This window comes from Balaenoptera borealis (assembly GCF_965194805.1).
Source record: "Balaenoptera borealis genome assembly, chromosome: 16".
NCBI classification, from domain to species: domain Eukaryota; kingdom Metazoa; phylum Chordata; class Mammalia; order Artiodactyla; family Balaenopteridae; genus Balaenoptera; species Balaenoptera borealis.
The window spans coordinates 12,317,824-12,345,333 of NC_138872.1; the positions used below are offsets into that span (position 1 = coordinate 12,317,824).

The following is a 27,510-nucleotide window of genomic DNA, read 5'->3' on the forward strand; positions in this document are numbered from 1 at the left end:
CGAGGCCACCCGGGCTCGTCGGCCTCGCCGCCATGTCGCGCTTCACACGCACCAAGCTGTTCGCCGGGTCCCCGCTCCTTTGGGTACGGCTGAGGCCTGCAACGGCCTCGGGTGCCGTTAAGCCGCCCCCCGCAGTCCCCTCCCCTCAGCGGCGCCGGCCCGAGCCCGCCTGCCCCGCCGCCGCCGCCGCAGGGAGCTGAGGTGACACCCGCAAGTCCGCCCGCCGCCGCGGGGAGCTGAGGCGACGCCCGCGAGTCCGCCCGCCCCTGCCGGCGGCCTAAGGGCGGGGGCGCCGGCTGCGCCTGGGCCCGGCGCCCTCGCTCGCCGCCCCAGTCCCCCTCCTGCTCCCCTCCCTCCTCCTCCGGGCCGGCCCCTCGCCCCGCCCAGTGTCTGAGGGGAAAGGAAACCGAAAGTACGCTGCGCCGGGCGGGGCCGCTGACCTACCTGGGCCAGAGTCCGAGCACCAGGCGGCGGCGGCGGCGGCAGAGAGAGGACGCGCCGGAGCCCGGTGAGTGACCCCCGCTCCGCGCCCCGGTCACGCATCTGCTCCCGCCCGCCGCGACCCCCGGCGCCCGCGCCGCCCCTCCACTGCCACTTCTGCCCCGACGCCCGCCTCAGCGCCCCCGCCACCTCCTCAGCCCCCCGCGCCCCCATCACCCGCTTCAGCACCCGTCTCCGCCTCAGTACCCGTCACCTTCTCAGCGCCCCCATCACCCACCTGAGTCCCTGGCCCCTCTCCTCACTGCCCCTCTTAGCCCCCTCAGCGCCTCCATCACCACCTCCGCCTCATCACCCAGCTCTCCTCTGTCCCCCCATCTCCGCCCTCATTTTCTGCCACAGCTCCCCCTTCATCTTCCAGCGTCCTCACCTCCCATCATCACCTCATTCATCCCCATCCTCTACAACCACCCTCCGCACCTAGACTCCCCATTTCCAGGCCCTCATCACTTTAGCAAACAGCCTCCAGCTGAGCTCCGCCCCAGCCTCTCCTTGAGGCCCCCAAACCTCTTCCACTGCCCCCCACCTCCCCAGCGGCTCCCCGCTTCAGCTTTGCCCTGGCACCTTCACGGCCGCACACAGCCCTGGCTCTCCCTTGACCCTGTAGTATCTCCATCAGGACCTGCTGGGCGCCTGGGTGCCAGGGACTCCCCCATGCTTTCTCATACTCTCTCAGGACCCTGGAGACTTCCCCCTGAAACCCAGCTCTAACCTCTTTCATCCCATCCTGGTAATTAATTTTCCTCTCTAATTTAACCACGACGCCAGCTTGACCATCACTGATTTTCTTCATCCTGCCCTTTTAGGCCTTGATTCCCAAAGAAACCCACTCTATTCTGCTTTTGTGGTAGCATTTCCTGTTCCTCTCTGCTCCTCCCTTTCCTTGCCTTTCTTTTTTCTTTTCTTCTGTTTCTTTTATCCCAGAAAATTTGTGAGTTTCTATTCAACAAGAGGAAGAAGGAATTTTCCTCTGAGCATTTTTTTCTAATTAAACAAACAAAAAACCCTCTACATATTGAACCTGTGCCATGAGAGCTGGGTTTGATAAGATGAGGGATGAGATTCACCAAAAATATTCCCAGCAGGAAGGAAAGGGACTACTTTCTCTGATGAGGGTAAAAGCTACTCCTCATGTAATGCCAGATCTATTCACAGTTTCCAACTGTGAATGTTTTAAAACTCAGTGAAAGGGATAGTCGAAAAAGTCCCTTTGCTGAGGACTGTCAGTTAGCCACTCTTTCCCTAGCCCCAGCCCACATGATGTGTATGAGTAGGATGGAGAAGTTTCCTTAAAAGGGGCTTCCTCTTCCTCTTACAGGACTACTGTCGAAAACCATCAAGATAGAAGAAAGAGGAGAAGGAAAGAACTGCAGATTTCTAGCTGGTCCTGAGGAAACAGCATCCTGTAGGTGCTAAGCCTCCTGGTTACTGAAACATGTAATTTCTTTCTCTTGATTCAGTAGAGCGGAGGGCTTAATCAGTTTGGCTGTGTTCCAAAGAGTAGTGTAGGGATAACTGCTCTCTAATTATTTATGTGCTATAGAGGACTGTAAGCTATAGAGTATTATATAGTATAAATGCTGGATGGAATGGTAAATACATGGTTTGGGGGTTAATAAAAATGTACTTCTTTCTGTCCTGGCAACAATATTTGTTTGCTTTATAGGAGAGGAAGATGAAACCTAGCAACGGATTAAGTATCTTGGCTAAAGGCATAAACCAAACAGGAGTTTTGAATGAGAATTGATGACACTCCCTTAACCCCAAGAAAGTACAAGGATAAAGGGAAGGGGGAATTTGATCCTTTGAAATTTGATCCTAAATTGTGAATTTAGTGTTTTGTATCATAATTGGGCATTCACAGAGTTGAACACTTGTGCACATGATTAAAATCTATGTTTGACTCTTAATTAACGAATCATTAAGATGTAGAGGTAGAAAGGATTAGCTTGATACTTTTTGGGTTTTTTTCCTGCTGGATGCTGTATTTCAAAAGGCACTGATAACTGTCAACCTGTGCAGACTTCCAGACACTGAAAGCAACGTGAATGTGGAGGAAATCAGGTGACTCAGACATGGAGGACCGAAGACCTTGTCCGGAGGCCAGGCCCAGGATTCCTCATATTAACCACAGAGGTGAGCGAGGGTTTCTACCTTCAGATGGTCCCAGACTGATGATGGTTCCACTTACTATTTTTTGACTTTACAAGATGGTCCAAAAGCAATATGCATTCAGTAGAAACCATACTTCAGATTTTGAATTTTGAACTTTTCCTGGGCTAGCGATATGTGTGTGGTAAGATACTCTCTTGTGATGTTGGGCAGCGGCAGTGAGCCACAGCTCCCGGTCAGCCACTCTGTCCCAAAGGTAAACAACTAATACACTTACAACCATTCTGTACCCAGACAACCATCCTGTTCTTTCTGTACATTATTCAGTAAATTACATGAGATATTCAACACTTTGTTATAAAATAAGCTTTGTGTTAGATGAGTTTGCCCAACGGTAGGCTAATGTAAGTGTTCTGAGCACATGTTAAGGTAGGCTTGGCTAAGCTATGATGTTTGATAGATTAGGTGTATTAAATGCTTTTTCGACTTAATGTTTTCAACCTACAGTGGTTTTATCAGGAAGTAACCCAGTTGTAAGTTAAAGAAAATCTGTAATGGGAAGGAAATTGAGTTCCTTATGAATGAGCAGGCCCACCAAAATAGACTGCATCTCTCAAGTAAAGAATGGTTTATTCCTGGGAATTCCCAGATGGCCCAGTGGTTAGGACTCCATGCTTTCGCTGCCATGGCCCAGGTTCAGTCCCTGGTTGGGGAACTAAGGTCCTGCATGCCACACAGCATGGCCAAAAAAAAAAAAGAATGGTTTATTCCCTAGCTACAACATGAATGACTCTGAGACTAGACAACCGTCCCCTTTCCTTAAGAGAGCTTCTAAATGGGTGCAGTTCACTTTAGCAAAGGTAGTGTTGAGGTGTCAGAAATGGAAATAACTGTTTTTTGGGTTTTTTTAATATTTATTTATTTGGCTGCGCCAGGTCTTAGTTGCAGCATGTGGGATCTCGTTCCCTGACCAGGATCGAACCTGGGCCCCCTGCATTGGGAGCGCAGAGTCTTAGCCACTGGACCACCAGGGAAGTCCTCGGAAGTAACTGGTTTAGAGCAGCATTATCCAGTAGAAACATAATGCAAGCCAAAAACTTAATTTTTAATTTTCTAGTAGCGTCATTAAAAACAAAAACAGGTGACATGCATTTTAAAAACTTAATATTAATTTAATAAAATTTGGTATTTGTCTTATTTAAGCCAATATATCCAAATAATATCATTTTATTATAATTGAATATATTTTACTGTTATAGTACTTGGAGTTTTTTTCTTTCCAGTTTTATTGAAATATAATTGACATACAGCACTGTGTAAGTTTAAGGTATACAGCATAAATGATTTGACTTACATGTATCATGAAATGATTACTGAAATAAGTTTAGTGAACATCTGTCATCTCATATAGATACAAAATTAAAGAAATAGAAAAAAATTTTTTCCTTGATGAGTATTCTTAGGATTTACTCTCTTAACAACTTTCCTATATAATATATAATGGTGTTAATTACATTTATCATGTTGTACCTTATATCCCTAGTACTTATCTATCTTATAACTGGAAGTTTGTACCTTTTGACTCCTTCATCCATTTCCCCCTCCCCCAACTCCTTGCCTCTGGAAACCACGAATCTGATCTCTTTCTATGACTTTGTTTTTGAAGTATAACTGACCTACAACATTATGTTAGTTCCTGTTACACAATATAATGATTCAGTATTTCTATATATTTCAAAATAATCACAATAAGTCTAGTTATACAATCTGTTACCATACAAAGATATAACATAATTATTGATTATATGCCCCACACTGTACATTTCATACCCATGACGCATTTATTTTGCAACTGTAAGTTTGTACCTCTTAATTTGCCTCACCTATTTATCTTCTCCCCCTACCTCCCTCCCCTCTGGTAACCACCTATTTATTTCTGTATCTATAACTCTGTTTCTGTTTTTTTGTGTTTGTTCATTTCTTTGGTTTTTTAGATTCCACATATAAGTAAAATCATACAGTATTTGTCTTTCTCTGTCTTATTTGGCATAATACCCTCTAGGTCCATCCATGTTGTTGCAGATGGTAAGATTTCATTCGTTTATGGATGAGTAGTGTTCCGTTTTTTATACATATGTATATACGTGTGTGTATATACATGTGTGTGTGTGTGTGTGTGTGTGTGTACACCCCACATCATCTTTATTCATTCATCTGTTGATGGGCACTTAGGCTGCTTCTGTATCTTGGCTATTGTAAATAATGCTGCAATGAACATAGGGGTGCACATACCTTTTCTAATTAGTGTTCATAGTACTTTTTTTTTTTAATTTTTTAAAAAATTTATTTAATTAATTTAGTTTTGGCTGCATTGGGTTTTCATTGCTGTGCATGGGCTTTCTCTAGTTGCAGCGAGTAGGGGCTACTGTTCGTTGTGACACGCGGGTTTCTCATTGCGGTGGCTTCTCTTGTTGCGGAGCACGGGCTCTAGGCGCGCGGGCTTCAGTAGTTGTGGCACACGGGCTCAGTAGTTGTGGCTCGCGGGCTCTAGAGCGCAGGCTCAGGGGTTGTGGTGCACGGGCTTAGTTGCTCTGCTACATGTGGGATCTTCCCGGACCAGGGCATGAACCTGTGTCCCCTGCATTGGCAGGCGGATTCTTAACCACTGCACCACCAGGGAAGCCCCAAAGTACTTTAATAATTTTAATATTTGTATTGACTCCCCCCAAATATTCAAATATTATCATTTTAAGATGTTATCAATATAAAAAATTTTAATGAGGTATTTAACATTTTTTGCTGTTAAGCCTTTAAAATTCCATGTGTCATTTTACACGTCTTAATTCAGACTAGTCACATTTAAGATGCTTAATAACTACACATAGCTAGTCGCCGTGTATTTGATAGTACATGTCTAGAGTCCTAGGCACCAAAGCAAAGTTAGTTCTGAAAGCATCACTCTACTGTAGTGATTATTCTGTTTGCTCAGAACTTTCTAAAACGAAACTAAACTGAATGGATTCTTGCCTTTCCCTAAGTTTGCAACATGTCTTCTGAGTTTCAGTCATGGAACGAATGAGGAAGAACTGTAGAACTTTATTTTATGAGCTATGTGAATGTTGAAAGGATGAGAAATGATACAATTTTCCATTTTTCCAAAACACTGAGTCTTCTAATCAGATCAGATTATTAAAAGTAGCACTTTCTTATGATATCTTGGGAGTTTGAAAAGTAAATATAAAAGTAACAATTATAAAAATTTAAAGTTCAGTATTACAGTATTTATATTTTACCAAATTTTCCTTTATCTTGTCACATTAAAATTTTCTCTACAACGTACAAAACAAGGAAACATGTACATTAGTGGATTTAGGATCTGACGGCGTGAAATGGTACAATCATCTTGAATATGATGTGCATTTGAAACTTTCATAACATTTGTTATCATCCAATCATGGCGTACAGTCTTTTTGTTTATTTGTTTTTAAAATCTCCAAGTCATTCTGCTAAGTTGGGTCAGCTCTAGAATCAGTTTTAGAGAAAAGGAAAGTGAAAGAAGAAGGGCTTGGGTGTGTTGGCCAAGGTCACTTATGAAATGTGTGGCAGATCAAGGAAGGCAAATTCAGCTTCAGCCACAGGATGATGTTAGCTTTCCTGTGTGTGCTGGGTATGTCTCCTCCCTCTCCCCACACCTCCTTGTGTGAGGGTTGGTAATAGATAAGTACTATGTCGATGAACTCGTGCTGCAGAAAGGAGGAAAAGTTAATTTTCATTTTTCAGTTTCCTGAATCAAAGTTTGAGTTTCATTTCTCAGTTTTCTGAAATAGAACTTGAGTTTTATGTTTCAGTTTCCTTCACAATCTATTATTTGGCTCAAAAACATCTTGTTAAAGGAAGCCCTGTCTTCCCCTTTGCCGTCTGATGCTGAGGAAAGTTCAAAAAGCATTTCCCTTTATGGTTTTATCCCATTTGATGTCTCTGTTGCCTATGACCTAATTGTTTACAGGCAGAACCAATCGCCCTAGAAATCAATAGGGTATTCCCAATAAAAAATTATTAGTATTTCTGCTAGTAATTAACATTAATGAGAGCTTTTTATGTGTCAGGTAGTATACTAAGCATTTTATAAACATTTACTCTTTACCATCAGCAACCCAGATGGTGAAGCTTAGAGAAATTATGCAACTTAGCCAAGGTTATACAGTAAGGAAGTACCTAGACCAAGGTTTGAACCAGGTCTGTTTAGCTGTGAAACTCATACTCTCACTGTTGTTTGGTACTGGCAAGAGACTGAAAGCAATGAGATGACCTTTTTGAGCCTCTGACATAATCCCAGCTTGTGAGGATTAAATGAGTAGTTATCCTCTATCATGTATTAGGCACTCAACAAATGTTTATTTTTTCTTTGCACCCTTTGAAAAAACAATATTTTCGTATTATATACAACAACCATTGTAAACTATTTTATATTTATCACGACTTGGTCGGAAACCTGTTTCTCTCCAAATAAAACCTAAGCTCCTTAGTTGTTTTGGAAAATGAAAGTATGTTCATATCGTTGTGCTTACCCAAAATTCCCATTGTGTTTAGGGCCTGTGGATGGAGAATTACCACCAAGAGCTAGAAATCAGGCCAATAATCCACCAGCCAGTGCTCTCAGAGGAGGAGCCAGCCAGCCCGGAAGGCATCCTAGGGCCAACAACCATCCTGTTCCTCATCGGCAAAGAGAAGAGAGGTTTGGGGCTATTGGCAGGAACCCACATCAGGGAAGGAGGAACCAGGAGGGGCATGCCAATGATGAACCTAGAGGCCAAAGACATGGTCAGGAAAATGACACCAGGCGGAGAAATGGCAACCAGGAGGGAAGGAACCGCAGACCACCACGATCCGATGAAAACTTTCAGCAGTGGCGGAACCCCCACCAAAAGCCTGCAGAACAGCCACAGCAGGTGAAGAAACTGGGCTACAAGTTCCTAGAAAGTCTTCTGCAGAAAGATCCCTCTGAGGTGGTCATCACACTTGCCACAAGTTTAGGACTGAAGGAGCTCTTGTCTCATTCTTTTATGAAGTCCAGTTTCCTTGAGCTCATCTGTCAAGTTCTTCGGAAGGCTTGCAGTTCCAAAATGGACCGCCACAGCGTTCTCCATGTTCTGGGCATATTGAAGAATTCCAAATTCCTCAAAGTCTGCTTGCCAGCTTATGTGGTAGGGATGATCACTGAATCCACCCCCCATGTTCGAAACCAGTATCCAGAACACATTAGCAACATCATCTCCCTCCTCCAGGACCTTATAAGTGTCTTCCCTGCCAGCTCTGTGCAGGAGACTTCCATGCTTATTTCTCTCCTGCCAGCTTCTCTTAATGCTTTGAGAGCCTCTGGTGTTGACATAGAAGAAGAGACAGAGAAGAACCTGGAAAAGGTCCAGACCATCATCGAACATCTGCAGGAAAAGAGACGAGAGGGCACTTTAAGAGTGGACACCTACACTCTTGTGCAGCCTGAGGCAGAAGACCATGTTGAGAGCTACCGGACCATGCCCATTTACCCCACTTACAATGAAGTGCACTTGGACGAGAGGCCATTCCTTCGCCCCAACATCATTTCTGGAAAATACGACAGCACTGCTGTCTATCTGGATACCCACTTCCGACTTCTGCGAGAAGATTTTGTCAGACCCCTGCGAGAGGGCATTTTGGAACTTCTCCAAAGCTTTGAAGACCAAGGCCTGAGGAAGAGAAAGTTTGATGACATCCGAATCTACTTTGATACCAGGATTATCACCCCCATGTGTTCGTCAACAGGCATTGTCTACAAGGTGCAATTTGACACAAAACCACTGAAGTTTGTTCGCTGGCAGAACTCCAAGCGATTGCTCTATGGGTCCTTGGTGTGCATGTCCAAGGACAACTTTGAGACATTTCTTTTTGCCACTGTGTCTAATCGGGAGCAGGAAGATCTCTGCCGAGGAATTGTCCAGCTCTGTTTCAATGAGCAGAGCCAACAGCTGCTAGCAGATGTCCAGCCCTCTGACTCTTTCCTCATGGTGGAGACAACCGCATACTTTGAGGCCTATAGGCACGTCCTAGAAGGACTCCAGGAAGTCCAAGAGGAAGACGTCCCCTTCCAGAGGAACATCGTGGAGTGTGACTCTTATGTGAAGGAGCCAAGGTACTTGCTAATGGGGGGCAGATATGATTTCACTCCCTTAATAAAGAATCCCTCGGCCACTGGAGAATCTCTGAGGAATACTGAGGGCTTGAGACATGCCAGAGTTAATGTCTTAGACCCCAGCCAGTGGCCCTCAAAAGAAACCCTGAAGCTGGATGACTCCCAGATGGAAGCTCTGCAGTTTGCTCTCACAAGAGAACTGGCTATTATTCAAGGACCTCCTGGAACAGGTAAGAGGAAATTTTTCAGAGCACATGACATCTGCCCTGTGAGATAGGCAAGGGAGGCTTGACTCTAGGTTTATGGAATGTCTCAGTTTAAAACATTCCCCTGAAATGGGCATTGAACTTGTTTAAAAAGCAGCTTCTCATAGTGATTTTCCAGCATTGGTATGCGTAGTAAGACTGCTGAGGAGTCAGACGTAGGGAGATGCATTACTTCTGCTTCATCGCAGGCTATATTAATGTGCTTGATCTTATATAAATTTAAGTTAAATAATATCAAGTATATAATAGCACTGGACACCAAATACTGCTGTATATGATTTGCATATGTTAACTCATTGCAACTCTGTGAGGTAGAAACCATTCCATTTTACAGATGAAAAAAACTAAGGCAAGGAGAGGTTGAATAATATGTTGAAGCTCACACAGATGACAAGTGACAGACCTAAGACTAGAACTCAGGCAGTCTAGAAGCCGGCTCCTGGCTTCTCTATCTACCACACTGAACTTGCTTCTCTTGGAAATATACCTCCCTACATCCTCCCCATGTGCCACTCTCTAATCCTCCTCTGAGGTGATAGGTACTATTAGCAGTTTGACATGTGTCTTTTGAGATGTTTTCCAAAGTTAAAACTGATATATCTTTGTGTCTTTATGTGTATTTATATGTTTACATAGCACACTTTTCCTATGTTTTAAATAACAAAAACAAGATTATGCTCTATAGATTGGCCTACAATTTATATATATGTATATAACAACATGTTAGGGATATTTTTACATTCTTTACACTACAGTCACATTTAGAAATATACCTCACTCTTTTTTACCAGGCCTGCATTCATGGCATGAATGCACCAAGATTTTTTTTTTTTTTGGTTTCATAGACAGTGCTTAATAAGTATTCATAATCTATATCTGTGTGTGTTTATCTCTGAGTACTCTGCTTATTATTTGTGTAGTTTTTTTCCTAACGTGGGAATTCACATTAATAGTTAGGGTAGGTACTGCTAAATTACCCTCCCGAAAGAATATTTAAAAAATAAAAAACAAAACAGGAAGAGGTTCTTTAAAAATAATGATAAAATAATGGCAACTCATGATAAAAAATTAATGTAACAAAATGGAAAGTTCTTTCTGATAAGAAACACCCATATGATGGGAAAATCTGCATAATTAAAGTGATGCTTTCAGGGCTTTAGAAGAAGAAAAAAGATGTACCAGTTTGTACTGCCACCGAGAATGAATTAGTGTTCCCATTTCCTTATATACTTTCCAGCATTGTTGTATGTTATCAGTCTTTGCTCATCAGCAGTTTTTGCTGATCTGAGAGGTTAGAGTTTTTGGCTCATTATTAATTTTAACTTTATGTTTTAATAAAAAATGGTTCAAATATTTTGAAAATTCCACGTCTCTCTCCTCCCACCATCCCACTCAGTTCCTTTATCTAAAGCAAACAATGTTATTGTCTTCCTGTTTATCCTTCCCGAGATATTCTATGAATATTCAAGCAAATGCATACTTATATTTATTTCCCCCCACTCTTTTTTGACTCATTATGCTAGAAAACACTTTGCATGTGTTTTGCTTGCTCACTTATAAAATATCTTGGTGATCCTTTCATACTGGTGCATAAGTATTATCTCACTCCTGTTTGTGGCTGCATAATATTCCATTGTATAGATAGCTCATAATCTCTTAACCAGTTCCCTATGGAAAGATTTACTGATACAAACAATAGGTCAGTGAATAACCTTGTTTGTGAGTCATTTCACACAGAAGCAGAATATATCCAGGAGAGAAATCCCTAACTGAATCAAAGAATATGTGAATTAGTAATTTTAATAGATAGTGCCAAATTGCCCTCTGGAAATGTATATCACAGTGGTTAATTTGTATTTCTTTAATCAGAGTGAGATTAAATATCCTTTTTTGTCTTTATTAGCTATTTATATAACTGTTTCTGTGGATTGCCTTTTCGTATTTGCCATATTTCTGTTGAATGGTTTCTTTTTCTTACTGATTTATAGGCGCTGTTTGTATATTCAAAATATGCATGTTGCAACTAATTTCCCCTAATGTTATCATTTGAATTGAGACTCTTTAGCTCCAAATATAGTAATAATGTAATCATTTCACGCTAGGTTGACACACACACACACACACACACAGAGCTACTAAGAAACAGCCTACCTGTGAGTTTGAGAGGGATGTGACAAAGGGGGTCATTTTTGAGGTGGAAATCCTGAAAAGTATCCATTCTACGGGGAAGGAAGCAGTAGGAGAGAATGGGGTAAATATTGAATTATAAAGATTTTCTTTCCTCTGGAGGACTCCTTAGCCATCTAGTCCTCCAAATTAGAAACATAGGAGTTATCCTTTTCTGTTCCCCACCCCAGCCAAACCATTAGCAAGTTCCAATCAAGTTTACCTCTGAAACTTCTCCACAGTCTGCCTACTTATCTCAACTGCTGGAGCCAGGCCTTGTCCTCACTCACTGGAAGATGTCAGGAACCTCCCAACCAGTCCATCCCTATTCCCCCTTGCCCGCTCTTACTCAGTTATCACTTTCCCAGGGAAGCCTCTTCTAATCTCATTGAGTAGGCCAGAATCCCAATTATTTGTTTTCTTGGTACCATGTATTTCTCATTTCCCACATTTGTGATTTTTTACATTTGTTTGTGTGATGAATTATCTTTCTCTTCTGCAAGTCTGTCAGGTCCAGGAAGATAAGAACCATGGCTGTTTTGCTCACCATTGTATTTCTTGCACCTAACCCAGTGTCTAACACCTGTTTGGCACTCAATACATATTATTTGAAGAAAAAAAAGGAAGCAAGAAATTGTTATTTATCTATACTGAAAAGTATTCAGCTGTACTGAAATTTTTTATTTTCTTGTATTGCTCACTCAACACTGAGTATTTTTTAGGACAGTGGCTACCTTCTCAGCTTGATACAACGTAAGAATTTAGCTGTTTGTAAACAATTAATTATTGGCCATTTACTAATGAGCCCATAACTAACTCCAATGTTGATTTCTGTGAGTTTTTCACTCCTATGACAAAGGCAAGTCTACTGTGGTATAGTAAAAGCATTTCTAGGGCTTCCCTGGTGGCACAGTGGTTAAGAATCCACCTGCCAATGCAGGGGACACAGGTTCGAGCCCTGGTCCGGGAAGATCCCGCATGCCGCGGAGCAGGTATGCCCATGCGCCACAACTACTGAACCTGTGCTCTAGAGCCCACCAGCCACAACTACTGAGCCCACGTGACACAACTACTGAAGCCCGCGTGCCTAGAGCCCGTGCTCTGCAACAAGAGAAGCCCTACAATAAGAAGCCCACGCACCACAACAAAGAGCAACCCCCGCTCACCGCAACTAGAGAAAGCCCGCGTGCAGCAACGAAGACCCAACACAGCCAAAAATAAATAAATAAAATAAATAAATTTATTTAAAAAAGAAAAGCATTTCTAAATAATTTGCCATATGAGATTGGAAACAATGTATACGTCCATCAACAGAAAACTGGCTAAAAAAAATGCCTTACAGCCCTGAAAAACAAAAAGAGGATTCTTTCTGTGTACTGATAGAGAACTACCTCCAAGATATATTAAGTGAAAAAAGCAAGATGTAGAACAGTGAAAATAGTCTGCTACTGTTTGTATTTTAAAAGAAGGGGGAAGGCTAGAAAAAGACTGTATATTCGTTTTTGTTTGTGCATAGAATGACTACCTCTGGAAAGTTACGCAAGAAACTAGTAACACTGGGTGCTTCCGAGAGGAACTAGGTGGCTGGGGACAGAAGAGTGAGGAGGACATAATACACCCATTTGCGCTTCTAGGATTTTAAACCATCTCAATATATTACCTTAAATTTTTAAATAATAATAATAATTTGCTGTATGTAATTACTCCTTTTAGAAAGTCTCTAAGTTTTTTAACTCTCCTTTTTCCTTGTTTTTTAGGCAAAACCTATGTGGGTCTAAAAATTGTTCAGGCCCTTCTAACCAACGAGGCTGTTTGGCAAATTAGCCTCCAGAAGTTCCCCATCTTGGTTGTGTGTTACACTAATCATGCTTTGGACCAGTTTCTGGAAGGTAATATCTGTAGGCAAAATTGTTCTCTGTTGGGAGTTCCCTGGTGGCTTAGTGGTTAGGATTCTGGGCTTTCACTGCTGTGGCCCGGGTTCAATCCCTGGTCAGGGAACTGCGATCCTGCAAGCTGTGCGGTGTGGCCAAAAAAAAAAAGTTCTCTATTAAGACATTTGTAGTTGAACCGTCAGCAAGTTCAGTAGCTTTCTATTGCTCTTTGGATAAAGTCCACAACCTGAAAGGCTGTGTGTGGTTTGCTCCAGCCTAATTCTGAACCTCATCTCCTGCCTCTTCCCTTGTTCTCTCTAACTCCAGCAACCCTGACTGTCTACAGTTTCTTGACTTCCTCCAGCTTCTCCCTTGGCCCATGCTATTCCCTCTGCCTAGCATGTACTTTTTCTTTCTCCTGCTGTCTCCATCTTGATGCATCCAGCCTGGATGGCTCCAGCTGATTCCTCAGGTCTCACTTCATGTGGACTTGCCCTCTTGGCCCCAGACAAGGTTAAGACTCCTTTTGTATTTTTTTCTTCAAATACTTAATTAGCATATATGTACCAATTTATTTGTATGTGTCTCTACCCTAGACTATAAACACTAAGTGGATTGGTCCTGTTTCTTGCTGTATTCACAGATCCTGGCACATACTAGACACTCAGACAATACTAATTGCATAAGTGAATGAATAAGTATTTGTTTTTCCTTTGGAAAATAATGCTTAGACTATTATTTTCCACTCTTTCATATCCTCCTTTCACCTAGATTAAATCTTCCATATTCCTAGAGTATCAGTTTAAATTAGATCCTCAAAAATTAGATCTCTACCCCACCCAAACTAGTTAAGGTACCCTGTTATACACTTTTAGCATGTATTTATAGTATTGAGTTTTATTATGATAAAATGTTTAATATGTATCTTCTCTGGTAGACTGTGAGACATGAAAACAAATGAGGAACTGAGCCTGTGTTTTGACCACTGTATCTTCAGAAACTAACACATGCCTGGCACATAATAAGCAATCAGTAAATATCTGTAGAGTGAATAATAGAGAACATTTACTAATGCTTACTTTGGGCCAGGCCCTCCCTAGGAGCTATAAGGATACTCTCTCATTTATCCAGACTATAGCCCTATAAGGAAAGTATTACTGTCTTCAAATCACAGACAAAGAAACTGAGGCTCAACTTAAGTAACCTGCCCCAGGTTACATAGCAGTAAGTGGTACAGATGAGACTTGGGTCCCCAAGTGTCTGATTCTAAAGCCTGTGCTCTTAAGCACCACACTTTACTGCTCTGCAGGTCACATCATCTCTGGGGCCTTCTTGTTCACTGGTGGGGTAGGTTCCCTGTAAGTACCAGTTTGTACCCTAAGGGACCAGCTGCAACAACATCCCAAACATATACAGCTCTCACCTGAGAGAATCCAGCATAGCTCCTCTTAACTGTGCCATGCTCTGCTTTGCTCCACAGGCATCTATAAGTGTCAAAAGACCAGCATTGTGCGGGTAGGTGGAAGGAGCAACAGTGAAATCCTGAAGCAGTTCACCCTGAGGGAGCTGAGGAACAAGCGGGAATTCCGCCGCAACCTCCCCATGCACCTCCGAAGGGCCTACATGAGTGTAAGTCCCAGCTTTGGAGATCTGAGGTAGCTCAAGGGAGAACTAACCAAGATAGCAGTGGCTTTCTGGGTAGGCAGTCCAGGGGAGATAGGGAGGCTCCACAAAGCTGTGAAGGACCCTGGTTCCTTCCAGCATTCCATTCGGGTAATCCTACGGTGTGATCTTTGCCCTCATAATCCAAGATGGGGAAAGGACAGAAAAGGGCACACCACCCCTCCCAGCCCCTGCCAGGGCCTTAAAGCTACTTCCCCAAAACCACCCATAGCACTTTTACTTACAGCCTGTTGACCAGGTAAGTATCATCTTCTATCTGGGCAGCATTGTGCCCAACCAAAACTTTGAGTTCTTATTACTAAGGAAAAAAGAGAGAAGTCTCTACCACAGTATATTTGGCCTGTTTTTCTGTTGTATTATTTGTTTCCTTTTCTTACTAGTTGGTAGGAGGTTTTTAGACATTTTAGATATTAATCCTTTGGTTTTAAGACTGGCTGTTCCTGTGTTAGCTTTGTTTTCCCTCAAGGCAGAGACTGAGTTTGGGGCATGATGATACTTCTTCATCATTTCTTTCCCTCTGTTCTTGATAGATCATGACACAAATGAAAGAGTCAGAGCAAGAGCTGCATGAAGGGGCCCAGACTCTGGAGTGCACCATGCGTGGCGTACTACGGGAACAGCATCTGGAGAAGTACATCTCCCTCCAGCACTGGAAAAGCCTGATGAATGGACCGATACAGGTAGGGGCCATCTTGTGGGGCACAAGCATCTCTCTTGTCCCCATATTTGGCAGCACAAGTAGCAGTCCAAAGTATTAGCTATAATCTGCTAAGATGCTGCTGTGATGTGAAAAGTTCCTTTTCGTGAGAAAAAGGCAGCTGAATATACTAGTCAGAAACAAGACTCTGGAGCCAGTCTGCTGGATGTGAATACGGATTTTGCTCTAGGCAAGTTACTTAATTTTCTTGTTCCTGTTTCCTCTTTTATAAAGTGGGGATAGGGACTTCCCTGGAGGTCCAGTGGTTAAGACTCCAAGCTTCCACTGCAGGGGACACGGGTTCGATCCCTGGTTGGGGAACTAAGATCCTGCAAGCCGTGAGGCGTGGCAAAAAAAAAAGTGCGGATAATAACATTAAGTTGAACCACGTGAAATTGCCAATATTTTTAAATTTAACTTGCAAAAATGGCAGTTTCTTACAGATCAACTTAATTCTTATAGGATTGTTATTGAATAAACAAGTCAATATTTGTAAACCTCGATTTAATAAGTGTGCTCTAAGTGCTTGTTAAATTAAACAAAATCATAACGAGGCAACCTAGCACATATAGAGGGCCTGGGACTTGACAGACTGGTCACACAGACTTGTGACTTGAGCCGGTGTGATCCTCAGGTCCCTCAGCAGTCAAGCAGGAATAATAATAATGCCTGCCTTCAAAGGATATTATAAGAAGTATCTGATACTATCTGTGTATTGTTTTTTTTTTCTTTGTTGGCTGTACTGTGCGGCATGTGGGGATCTTAGTTCCCCAACCAGGGATCAAACCCGTGCCCCCTGAAGTGGAAGCACAGGGTCTAAACCACTGGACCACCAGGGAAGTCCCTGACATGATCTCTGTAAAGTGGTTGGCCAGGAATCCAGTGAGATGGTAGCTCTACTATCAATGGGTTGGTGATTTCCAGGGTTTCAAGCCCAAAAGCCTAAAAGGGTCAGTCAGAGTCCTATAAAGGACTGAAGCAGGCTAGATGTGAGGTGTTGGGAAGTAGCAAGGACTGAGGCAAATTGGAAAAGGGGTGGCAGCAGCCCACTTCAGCCATTTGTTGCCATTTAGGAATGCAGGCTCATTGCTCCCATAGCTCCTGACTTTTTCAAAAGAGGCAGGAAATTTTTGTTTTTAAATCTATGCAAGTCATATTAAATGATCCAGTTGCCCAAACGTTGCATTTTTAAGAGAATTTTAAGGGAATTACCTCTTGATCCTTTGAGAAGACCTTTCCTTTCCTTCATGCTAGTTGTCATAGAATTCTCATGACTAATAATTCTTTCCTCAGGATAGCGAATGGGTTTGCTTCCAGGGCTGGAAGCGTTCCATGATGCTGGAGTGGCTGGGTCTGGGTGTTGGTTCTTTCACCCAAAGTGTTGCTCCAGCAGGACCTGAAAATACAGGTAAGAGGTGCATGTCTACCTAGAATCACATCTTAAGGTGGAATATGGTAAAGACTAGAAGAGCAGGACTTAAAAGTAATGCCCAGAATTTATAAAGAGCTATTATAATCAATCAGAAAAAGACAAATAATAGCTTAATAGGAAAACAGATAAAAGACTTTTAATAAGCACATCACAAAATAAATCCTCATGGTCAATAAACATGAAAAGTGCTCATTAGAAACGAGAGGAATTAAAACTACAGTGATATACTATTACACACCTACTAGATTGGCAAAAATTAACATGTTTGATATAATCCCACATTGAAAGAATGTGGAGCAGTGGGAACTCTGATATGAGGCTAATGGTGATATTAATTGGCAAAACCACTTTATGATAATAGGAAAGCAGAAGGAACTCAAATATCCATCCACATTTGTACACCAGATGGATAATTTACAATCTATTCAGATAATGGATACAACTGTGAAAAGGATTGAATTACAGCATATACAGCAATACGTGTGACTCTCAAAAACATGCTGAATGAAAAAAGCAAGTTATAGGAAAATATTGATATGTACAGTATGATTTCATTTATATAGAGGTCAGAAAAGTCAAAACTAGATGATGTGTTGTTGTTTGAAGATATATATACATTATGTATGTGGTACAGTTAAAAGGGAGGAATGACTAATATAGAATTCAGGTTAGTAGAGCCCACAAGGGTCTTCAAAGAAATTGGTAACTTTCTGCTTCTTAAGTTGGGTGGAAGGTACTTGGATGTTCATTTTATATATTTTTATAATCCTTTATGTTGCACATTTACGTTGTATACTTTCCTTTGTATATGTATTTGACATAAGTGAAACCTTCCTTAAAAAGGCATACATTCATGTGATTTTTTAAATGTAACAAAAATGTATGCAAGGAAACCTAAGTCTCTCTCCCCTCTCATTCCTCCCATTTCCCTACTCAGAGGTAACCACTTAAACCCCTTAAGAATGTCTTCATGCATCTAAGCTCTTATAGGTACCCTTTTTTGTCCTTTGACTTCAAGAGTCTCCATCCCTGTCCTGCCTGCTTTCCTCTTTTAGCCCAGGCAGAAGGGGACGAGGAGGAGGAAGAAGGGGAAGAGGAGGGTTCGCTGATTGAGATCGCAGAGGAGGCTGAACTGATTCAAGCAGACCGGATGATTGAGGAGGAAGAGGTGGTGAGGCCCCGGCGACGGAAGAAGGAAGAGAATGGGGCAGTACAGGAGTTGGCTAAAGTGCTTCTGGCCATGAGGCTAGACAACTATGGCCTCGGGACAGCAGCCGGGCAGGAGCAGGCTGCAGGAGAGTGGGAGGTAAACTCACTTCCTCGTAGCCCCTGAAAGTGCTAACAGAGTGGGAAAGGGGAGTTCAGTAATTACTGCCAGGTGGGTGTGGGTAACTCTCCTGAAACAGGCCTGAGAGCATCTGTTCTGACCAGAACCGCAGCCCCAGATTTTCACTCACTTCTGTTACACTGTATTCACTTCATCCTCATAGTTAGCTTAATTTACCCTTTTACAACCTAATCCTAGTATAAGATAGGTCCAGTTTCCAAGAGTATAAAACTTACGGCCTTTTAGAGGGGCCCTGGCAAGAAATGCTAACTTAGAAAGACAGGAAGCAGGTAGCCAAGTGCTGCTCTTGAACTTTTAGAGAAGCGCAGCACATGTGAGTCAGATCAAACACTTACGGTCTCAGTGCTTGGTGCTTTCATGAATATTCTCTTTTCAACTACAAACAAGTCTGTGCATTAAGATTTTAGAGGATTCAAGTAAAACAGAATGAAGTAAGCTATGTAGACTGGATGGAATATTCATCCTTCAATCACTCTGAAATTTGATATTTCTCTTAGAGCCAGAATAGTATAAATGCTCAGACTTTCTGTCTGCTCCTTCCTTTGGTAGAACCCAGTGGTCCTCAGAATTTACCATGTCTTATTCTGACAATAGAGCACTGAACCCCACTGATGATTTAAGGGACTTCCAAGGGCAGCTTTGAATGCAGCTTTCTCCAGTCTGCTGGCTTTGAATCTGATCTCCTAGTTCAGTTCAACATCACTATGTGAGGGACAGAATCATGAGCCCAATACTTGGAAGCACGGATTGGGCATCTCTGCCATGTGGCCTGCGGAGGAGTTGAATTGTTTGGTTTTGAAGCGGAGGGGGGTCCATAGTATTGTGACATCTATCTGGCATGCCAGTCCTTCTGAAGACTCATGCAGAGCCAGGGGGGAGCACTTTCTCCAAAATGGTGCCTTCTACCCACTTGTTAAAGGTACTATCTTGATATAACGGCATTAAGGCCATCTTAGCAGGACCTGTATGGCATTTAACAAGAGAGACGCACCTCCACTACTGTCATGACATATGTTTTAGGAATGAGAAGCAGACTGTGGTCAAAGATGTTCAGTAATAACTAGTGCCAGCACTCTGCTAAAGTGCCTTACATGTATTTACTCCTTCAGTCAATCCAGCAACTCTGTGAAGAGGTAGTATTATTATTCCCATTTTACAGAAGGGGATGCTTAGGCACATAGAGGTTCAGGTTCAGTAACTTACTCTAGGTCCCGCAACAAATAAGAGGTAGATGGGACTTTGAACCCAGACAAACTGGCTCCAGAGCCATCGTTTAGCAATGAAATATCTGTTGGGAGAGTGCGAGACACTTAGAGAAGTTCATCAGAGATGACAGCTCCTTTTTTAAATGTGCTCTGGCCCCCACCTCGGGCTTAGAACCAGGCCCACCTCTACTCAGTGACTCTGACTGGTATTGATATCTACAGACCCAGCGCAGCCAGAAAAAGAAAATGAAGAGGAAAGTGAAGGTTGAGCTTCGCAAGCTGAACACCATGACTGAGGCTGAGGCCAGTGAAATCCAGGATGTTTGGCAGCTGGACCTGAATTCTCGCTGGCAGCTTTATAGGTACTGTGCCCATCCACCCCCCACCTACCCCCAGCCCCAGCCAGCCCATGTAATTTCCCCAGGGGGTTCCTTTCCTGTTCCTAGAATATAAGCCCTTCAGATCTTCAACATTAGTGTTAACCGATGATTGATTGAGCACCCCACTGAGCTGAGTGCTAGATGCAGCCATGGGATAGAATAGACACACTTGGTTCTACCCTCACGGGGTTTAGAGGCTATCCAGGAAGACAAATCAGTTAGTTCCACAAATAAAAAGTTACAAATAGGCATCAACACCAAGGAAGAAAAGAGCAAGGAGTGCTAAGAATATTAACATGGGAGCTGAGCTGATCTGAGATATCCAGGAAAGTGACATGGGAGGCAAGATCTGGAAGATGAGTAGGCATTAATAAGGCCAGTTGGGAAGGGGGAGCCGATGAGCTTGCAGGGACCACATGGGTAAAGGCCTCGAGGTGGGAGGGAGCATGTTTGAGAAATTGAAAGAAGGCAGCCAGCATGGCTGTGGCTCAGACAAATGGAAAGTGAGGTCAGAGAGGTGGGCAGGGGCCAGACTATGCAGGGCCTCTTAGGGCTGAAGAGTACCACTGGAAGGTTTTACAGCAGAGTGGTGACATGATCTGTTTTACTTGTGGAGAGTTACAAGTAATTCTCCACAATTACAAGTAATGTGAGGGGAGGGGTGGGGACTTGGGCAGGAATGGAGTAGGGACAGTTTGTGAGAAATTCTTCTTGAAGCTTTTAAAGTCCCTTGCTCTTGTCCAGGAATTAACCTCTGTTCTTTATCCCCCTCCTTCCTTAGCTCCTGACCACTTATATACATCTCCCTGCACATCATTTTGTTGGCCATTTTGGACTCTTGGGTCCCTGCACATCTGGGTCTCTCCTTTCTCTGTGGCTTGTAACTTCCTCTAGGGTGTAGGTTCCACTTCATGCACAGGGCACACTGAAGGGGGTTCCTCCACCTTCTCAAAAAGCACATGGCTTCCTCTCCCTGGTTCTTCACATTCTCCAGGCTGTGGCTACAGATGTACCAGGCTGACACCCGCCGAAAGATCCTCAGCTATGAACGTCAGTACCGCACGTCAGCAGAGAGAATGGCTGAGCTGAGACTCCAGGAAGACCTGCACATCCTGAAAGATGCCCAAGTTGTAGGAATGACAACAACAGGTAAGAAAGCATAGAGTTCACTACTGATGCCAAATGCCTATCAGATTATCTAGGACAGGTAAAGAGAAACTTCTTTAGTAGGTTAGAGGAAAATACCATGAAAAGCTGTTGAAAGCAAGCTGTGTTCAGGGTTCTCTTGGTGAAATTCACCCACTTGCTTCTACTGCATTTAGAACCTCAACAGCGACAACATGGGGATGGTGCTCTGGAGACCACCCAGCAGCACTCATTCTCATCCAGTGGTCACCGTGGCCCTGGGTCAATGTGAGGAATTGGTTGTAACAGACCCAGGCTCAGGGGTCACCAATCCAGAAGCCCAGTGGCACAGCGAGTCCAGTACATCCGCTCAGAGAAGTCTCTTTGTTCTCTTGACTCGAGGTGCTGCCAAGTACCGCCAGATCCTGCAGAAGGTGGAGCCTCGGATCGTCATCGTGGAAGAGGCTGCTGAAGTCCTTGAGGCCCACACCATTGCCACCCTGAGCAAAGCTTGCCAGCACCTCATTCTGATTGGGGACCACCAGCAGGTAGACCAGGGGCCCCTGGAAGATGGGCTGGCTCTCTGCAGGAGTGGAATCAGGAATCAGACAGGAAAACTCTGGTCTCTGCTTTACCAGTCCTCAAGCTTATTAGTGGCTTTCTGTGATACCTCTTTTCCTCACCTCCCATGTTCAATCTAAGAGCAGGTGCTCTTAGATTTGGGGCATGTTTTAGAGGTAGCATTATCCATTTCATCTGTTCCCTTTGCTACTTTTTAATCTACCATGGCCTTTTAAGTGGACTGTTAAAACAGCATGTTCCCCATCCCACTGCTTCCATTTTTGCCACCCTCTAATCCATTCTTCATAAAGGAGCCAAAGTGAATCTTTTCAAAAAAGTAAATCAGGTCATGTTACTCCCCAGCTTAAAACCCTCCAGTGGTTTCCCTTTGCACTTAAAATAAAAATCAAGCTTCTGGGGCTTCCCTGGTGGCGCAGTGGTTAAGAATCTGCCTGCCAGTGCGGGGGACACAGGTTCGAGCCCTAGGTCCGGGAAGATCTCACATGCTGCGGAGCAACTAAGCCCATGCGCCACAACTACTGAGCCTGTGCTCTAGAGCCCGTGAGCCACAACTACTGAGCCTGCGCCCTGCAACTACTGAAGCCCATGTGCCTAGAGCCCATGCTCCGCAACAAGAGAAGCCACCACAATGAGAAGCCCGCGCACCGCAACGAAGGGTAGCCCCGCTTGCCGTAACTAGAGAAAGCCCGTGCACAGCAACGAAGACCCAGCGCAGCCAAAAATAAATAAATAATAAATAAATTTTAAAAAAAAAATCAAGTTTCTTAAAGTGGCCTACAAAGGCCAGTATTCTCAGGGTTCAGCCTGCTTCTCTGACCTCACCTCATACCACCATCTATCTCATTTCCTCACTGTGTTCCCACCCTCTGTTCTTTCTGCTCCCTCTTATGGCTTGCTCTTTGAATGACTGGTGACTTCCTCCATGCTGGTGTCAACTCAGATGTCACTGTTCAGAGAGGCCTATGTAAAGAACCTCCACCCCTGGGCATTCTGTCACATCAGCCTTATTTCTTGGCTTCATGGCCTTTGTCACTCTTTGTCCTTAGCCTGTTAACACCTAAAGCAGTGCCTGGAACACAGAAGCCCCTTGAAAAACATTTGATAGGTGGGTAGGTGGATGGATGGTTAAAATACATTTTCAGTGGAGAATCCTCAGACGTGTTTCTCTTCTCAGCTGCGCCCCAGTGCCAATGTGTATGATCTGGCCAAGAATTTCAACCTTGAGGTGTCCCTCTTTGAACGGCTGGTGAAAGTAAACATTCCCTTTGTCCGTCTGAATTACCAGGTGAGAAGCTAGACCTTTGTTACTACCAAATGTCCAGGAGAAGGCTCCTGGGAGCCTGCCAAATGCCAACAAGAAAGCTTGGCATTTTTATTTCATTAAAATAATGCTAGTTTAGTAATGAAATGACTCTGTCAGATTTATTTTGTTTTTTTTGTTTTAAAATACCACAAGTTCAGCCTGTGTTGAATTTGTGTCAGATGAAGGAGCTGTTTTATATTCTGCTCTTTTCTCCCTATTATTCTTTTCAAATGTTACCTCCCCAGATTTTCCACTAGCAACTTAAGTCTTTAGAAAACTGTCCATTTTATTCTCTGCCCATGTTTTTAATGACATACATGTCTTGTTTCAGCACCGCATGTGCCCTGAAATTGCCCGGCTTTTGACACCCCACGTTTACCAGGATCTGGAGAACCATCCCTCTGTTCTCAAATACGAGAAGATTAAGGTGAATCTGCCCTACCTGATCTTCCTCTGATGCTGCCAGCAACCTAGGAGGTTATATTTTCCTCAGGACAAAAAAGGGCCTTCAGAAGGGAATACAGCCAGCTTTTTAAAAAGCTACCTATTGGGAATTCTTTGGCCGTCCAGTGGTTAGGACTTGGTGCTTTCACTGCCAGGGCCCGGATTCAATCCCTGGTTGAGAACTAAGATCCCCCAAGCCATGCGATGTGGCCAAAAACAAAAACAAAAAACAAAACAGTAAAAAGCTAGTTATTAAGAAGAGGAATAGTGTAGAAGTTGAGAATACAAACCTGGGTTTTTGAATCCCAGCTCTGCCATTTAGTAGCTGTGTAACCTTTAGCAAACTATATACCAATTCTGAGGGTCAGGGTCTTCTTTTGTACATGAGAATAATGGTTGCTGCCTCATAATATTATTGTATTGAGGGAGATAAGGTATATAAAGCATTCAGCACAGTGGAATGCTCATAAGTTAAAGATTATGGTACAGAGTATACAGAAGCCTTCTAAGGTCCCTCCCTGGAACAGGGTCAGTGGACAACGCACATGAAGATAGAAAAAACTACCATGAGTGAACCTTCTAATGTGTCTCTTCTTTTTCTTTCCAGGGGGTCTCTTCCAACCTTTTCTTTGTAGAACACAACTTTCCTGAACAGGAAATCCAAGAAGGCAAAAGCCACCAGAACCAGCACGAGGCTCGCTTTGTGGTGGAGCTGTGCAAGTACTTCCTGTGCCAGGAATACCTGCCCTCCCAGATCACCATCCTCACCACCTATACCGGGCAGCTCTTCTGCCTGCGCAAACTCATGCCTGCCAAGACATTTGCTGGTGTCAGGGTCCATGTGGTGGACAAATACCAAGGGGAGGAGAATGACATCGTCCTCCTCTCACTAGTGCGCAGCAACCAGGAAGGCAAGGTGGGTTTTCTGCAGATATCCAACCGCATCTGCGTGGCCTTGTCCCGTGCCAAGAAGGGAATGTATTGCATTGGAAACATGCAGATGCTGGCCAAGGTGCCCTTGTGGAGCAAGATCATCCATATCCTTCGAGAGAACAATCAAATAGGCTGCGCCCTCCAGCTGTGCTGCCAGAACCACCCTGTTACCCACACTTTAGTATCCAAAGCTTCTGACTTCCAGAAAGTGCCCGAAGGAGGCTGCAGCCTACCCTGTGAGTTCCGGCTGGGCTGTGGGCACGTCTGCACCCGTGCCTGCCACCCCTATGACTCCTTGCACAAGGAGTTCCAGTGCATGAAGCCATGCCAGAAGGTGATCTGCCAAGACGGGCATCGGTGCCCCCTTGTTTGCTTCCAGGAGTGTCAGCCTTGTCAGGTGAAGGTGCCCAAAGTCATTGTCCGGTGCGGCCATGAACAAATGGTCCCTTGTTCCACGCCTGAGTCAGATTTCTGCTGCCAAGAGCCTTGCCCCAAGGTCCTGAAATGTGGGCACAGGTGCAGCCACCCATGTGGTGAAGACTGTGTGCGGTTGTGCTCAGAAAAGGTCACCGTGAAACTCAAGTGTGGGCACAGCCAGAAGGTGAAGTGTGGCCATGTGGAGGACCTCAGGTATGACCTGCCAGTCAAATGCACCACCAAGTGTGGCACCATCTTGGACTGCGGGCATCCATGTCCCGGCTCCTGCCACAGCTGCTTCAAAGGGCGCTTCCATGAGCGCTGTCAAGAGCCCTGCAATCGCCTGCTCATCTGTTCACACAAGTGTCAGGAGCCGTGCATTGGCGAGTGCCCACCCTGCCAGCGGACCTGTCAGAACCGCTGCATCCACAGCCAGTGCAAGAAGAAGTGTGGGGAACTGTGCAGTCCCTGCGTGGAACCCTGTGACTGGCGCTGCCAGCACTACCAGTGCACCAAACTCTGCTCTGAGCCCTGTGACCGACCCCCATGCTACGTGCCTTGTACTAAGCTGCTGGCTTGCGGCCACCCCTGCATTGGTTTGTGTGGGGAACCATGCCCCAAGAAGTGCCGTGTCTGCCACCAGGAAGAAGTCACCCAAATCTTCTTTGGCTTTGAGGATGAGCCAGATGCCCGCTTTGTACAGCTGGAAGACTGCAGCCACATCTTTGAGGTGCAAGCCCTGGACCGCTACATGAATGAGCAGAAGGATGACGAAGTTGCCATCAAGTTGAAGGTCTGCCCTATCTGCCAGGTGCCCATCCGCAAAAATCTGAGGTACGGAACCAGCATCAAACAGCGGCTGGAAGAGATTGAAGTTGTCAAGGAAAAGATCTTGGGCTCAGCAGGGGAAATTGCAATCAGCCAGGAACAACTTAAGGCCCTACTGGAGAGGAAGAATCTCCTCTACCAGCTGCTCCCTGAAGACTTCCTGATGTTGAAAGAGAAGCTGGCCCAGAAAAATCTGTCAGTGAAGGACCTGGGCCTTGTTGAGAATTACATCAGCTTCTATGACCACCTGGCTGGCCTGTATGATTCCCTGAAAAAAGTGCATGTCTTAGAGCAAAAGAAAGTGAGGACTCGATTAGACCAGGTCCATGAGTGGCTGGCCAGGAAGCGTTTGAGCTTCACCAGCCAGGAATTGGATGACCTCCAAAGTGAAATCCAGAGGCTCACATACCTGGTGAACCTGCTGACCCGCTGCAAGATAGCAGAGGGGAAGGTGAGAGGCAGCGTAGCAGAAGAGGTCTCCAGAGTCCAGAAGATCCTCGAGGGGACGTGTAAGTTCACCCGGGAGGATGAACAGCTTGTGCAGAGAAAGATGGAGGCTCTGAAAGCCACCCTTCCCTGCTCTGGCCTGGGCATCTCAGAGGAAGAACGAGTGCAGATCGTCAAAGCCATGGGTTACCCTCGTGGCCACTGGTTCAAGTGCCCCAATGGCCACATCTATGTGATTAGCGATTGTGGGGGAGCCATGCAGAGGGGCACGTGTCCTGACTGTAAGGAGGTGATTGGGGGCATAAACCATACTCTGGAAAGAAGCAATCAGCTTGCTTCTGAGATGGATGGGGCCCAGCACCCTGCCTGGTCTGACACGGCCAACAACCTGATGAACTTTGAGGAGATCCAGAGGATGATGTAGGAAGATGACATACCGCTGCCTTTTGCCCCGGCCACCACATGGCTGGGGCCGGCTCCCCCATGAAAGAACCGAAGTTTGTTTTTTATTACTGTTCTTTTAGTCTTAGCACCTATTTAAGGATCCACTTTTAGGGCTTGCCCACATTTGTTTCTAGATTTACCCCTGCTCTAGAGTAAGCACTTTACCTCCAGAACTGAGAGCGAAGTTAACAGGTCTCTCCTCTCCTCTCTTCTGCAAGTTAGTGGACAGTCTGCCTGGAGCACGTTTGGGGCTTCCAGCTAGGGCCACCTAGTAGTATCTCCGGATCCTGACTCAGTCAGATGTGTTTTTCCGCAGTGCTCCAGAGGCAGATAGGAGCTCAGTGAAGCAGACTCATTCTAAATTGCCAGGACCTAACTTGCAGGCTCACTTCCACTCTAATAAACAGAGGCCCAGAGTTGTTGTTTATTAACTGCTTATCCTTTCAAGGAACACAAGAATTCCTCCTACCCTCCTCCTTGGGCACCTTCATTCCAGGAGACGGAGGCACGTGATAAGACAAAGACTTCACTGACTAATCCTGACGTTACATATTCACTGAGAGTGGGGGAAAGTGTGATAGACCACAGCTGGGGGCTTATGCAGTAGACCCAGGCCAACCAAGGAGTGATCCCTGTACCCTTCCTTGTGATTTGCACTTTGGGATGGTTGAGGTTTCTTTCCCTGCAGTAGGAGAGGCTCAGTAGCCGTGCTGGTTCCCCAGGGCCCTGAAAGGACTAAACTCTCATTTGGTACCAGCAGCGCCTATCCAAAGTGTGACCCTTTTGTCCCAACACCCTCTATTGCAGCTTTTGCCTGGGCAGGGTTAGCATGCCAGCAGCTTCTGTAGGTCCCAGGTCCATACCAGAAGCCAGCCCCCAGGCCCGCTGCCTGCATACATATTCCCTCAGTCCAGTGTTCCCTAGAACTGACACTTAGGCATCTCAGGTCTTTCTAATGTTGGCGAGAAAACATCCCTTTGCTATGTATACATTTCCTTTTTTGTCTTTACTATGCACTTTAGCCTATAAAGCCAATTAATAAAACCGATTTAGAAAATCAGTGGTCTGTGTTTGTCCTCAACTGTTAAAAGCAGCTCAAGCAGCTTGAGACAGTGAGGATGGGAATGGAGGCAGTGCCTACGAGGAGGCCATACTTCTGT

General features: G+C 44.5%; 1 protein-coding gene across 3 annotated transcripts; it reads left to right on the forward strand.

The window, feature by feature from the left end:
* Positions 1-52: 52 nt before the first annotated feature.
* On the forward strand, positions 53-27,410 carry ZNFX1 (zinc finger NFX1-type containing 1). Of its 3 annotated transcripts, none has more exons than XM_082362782.1 (15): positions 53-508; positions 1,817-1,935; positions 2,521-2,634; positions 7,201-9,009; positions 12,969-13,100; positions 14,563-14,711; positions 15,296-15,445; positions 16,756-16,870; positions 17,950-18,200; positions 19,670-19,809; positions 20,822-20,976; positions 21,355-21,500; positions 22,709-22,819; positions 23,169-23,264; positions 23,889-27,410. In XM_082362782.1, the coding sequence occupies exons 3-15, from the start codon at positions 2,547-2,549 to the stop codon at positions 26,328-26,330; spliced, it is 5,784 nt and encodes a 1,927-aa protein (XP_082218908.1). In that variant the 5' UTR covers positions 53-508; positions 1,817-1,935; positions 2,521-2,546; the 3' UTR covers positions 26,331-27,410. The 3 variants fall into 3 exon arrangements, with proteins under 3 accessions (XP_082218908.1, XP_082218907.1, XP_082218909.1); XM_082362781.1 differs by having other exon boundaries at positions 1,817-1,903; XM_082362783.1 differs by lacking the exon at positions 1,817-1,935.
* The last annotated feature ends 100 nt before the right edge of the window (positions 27,411-27,510 follow it).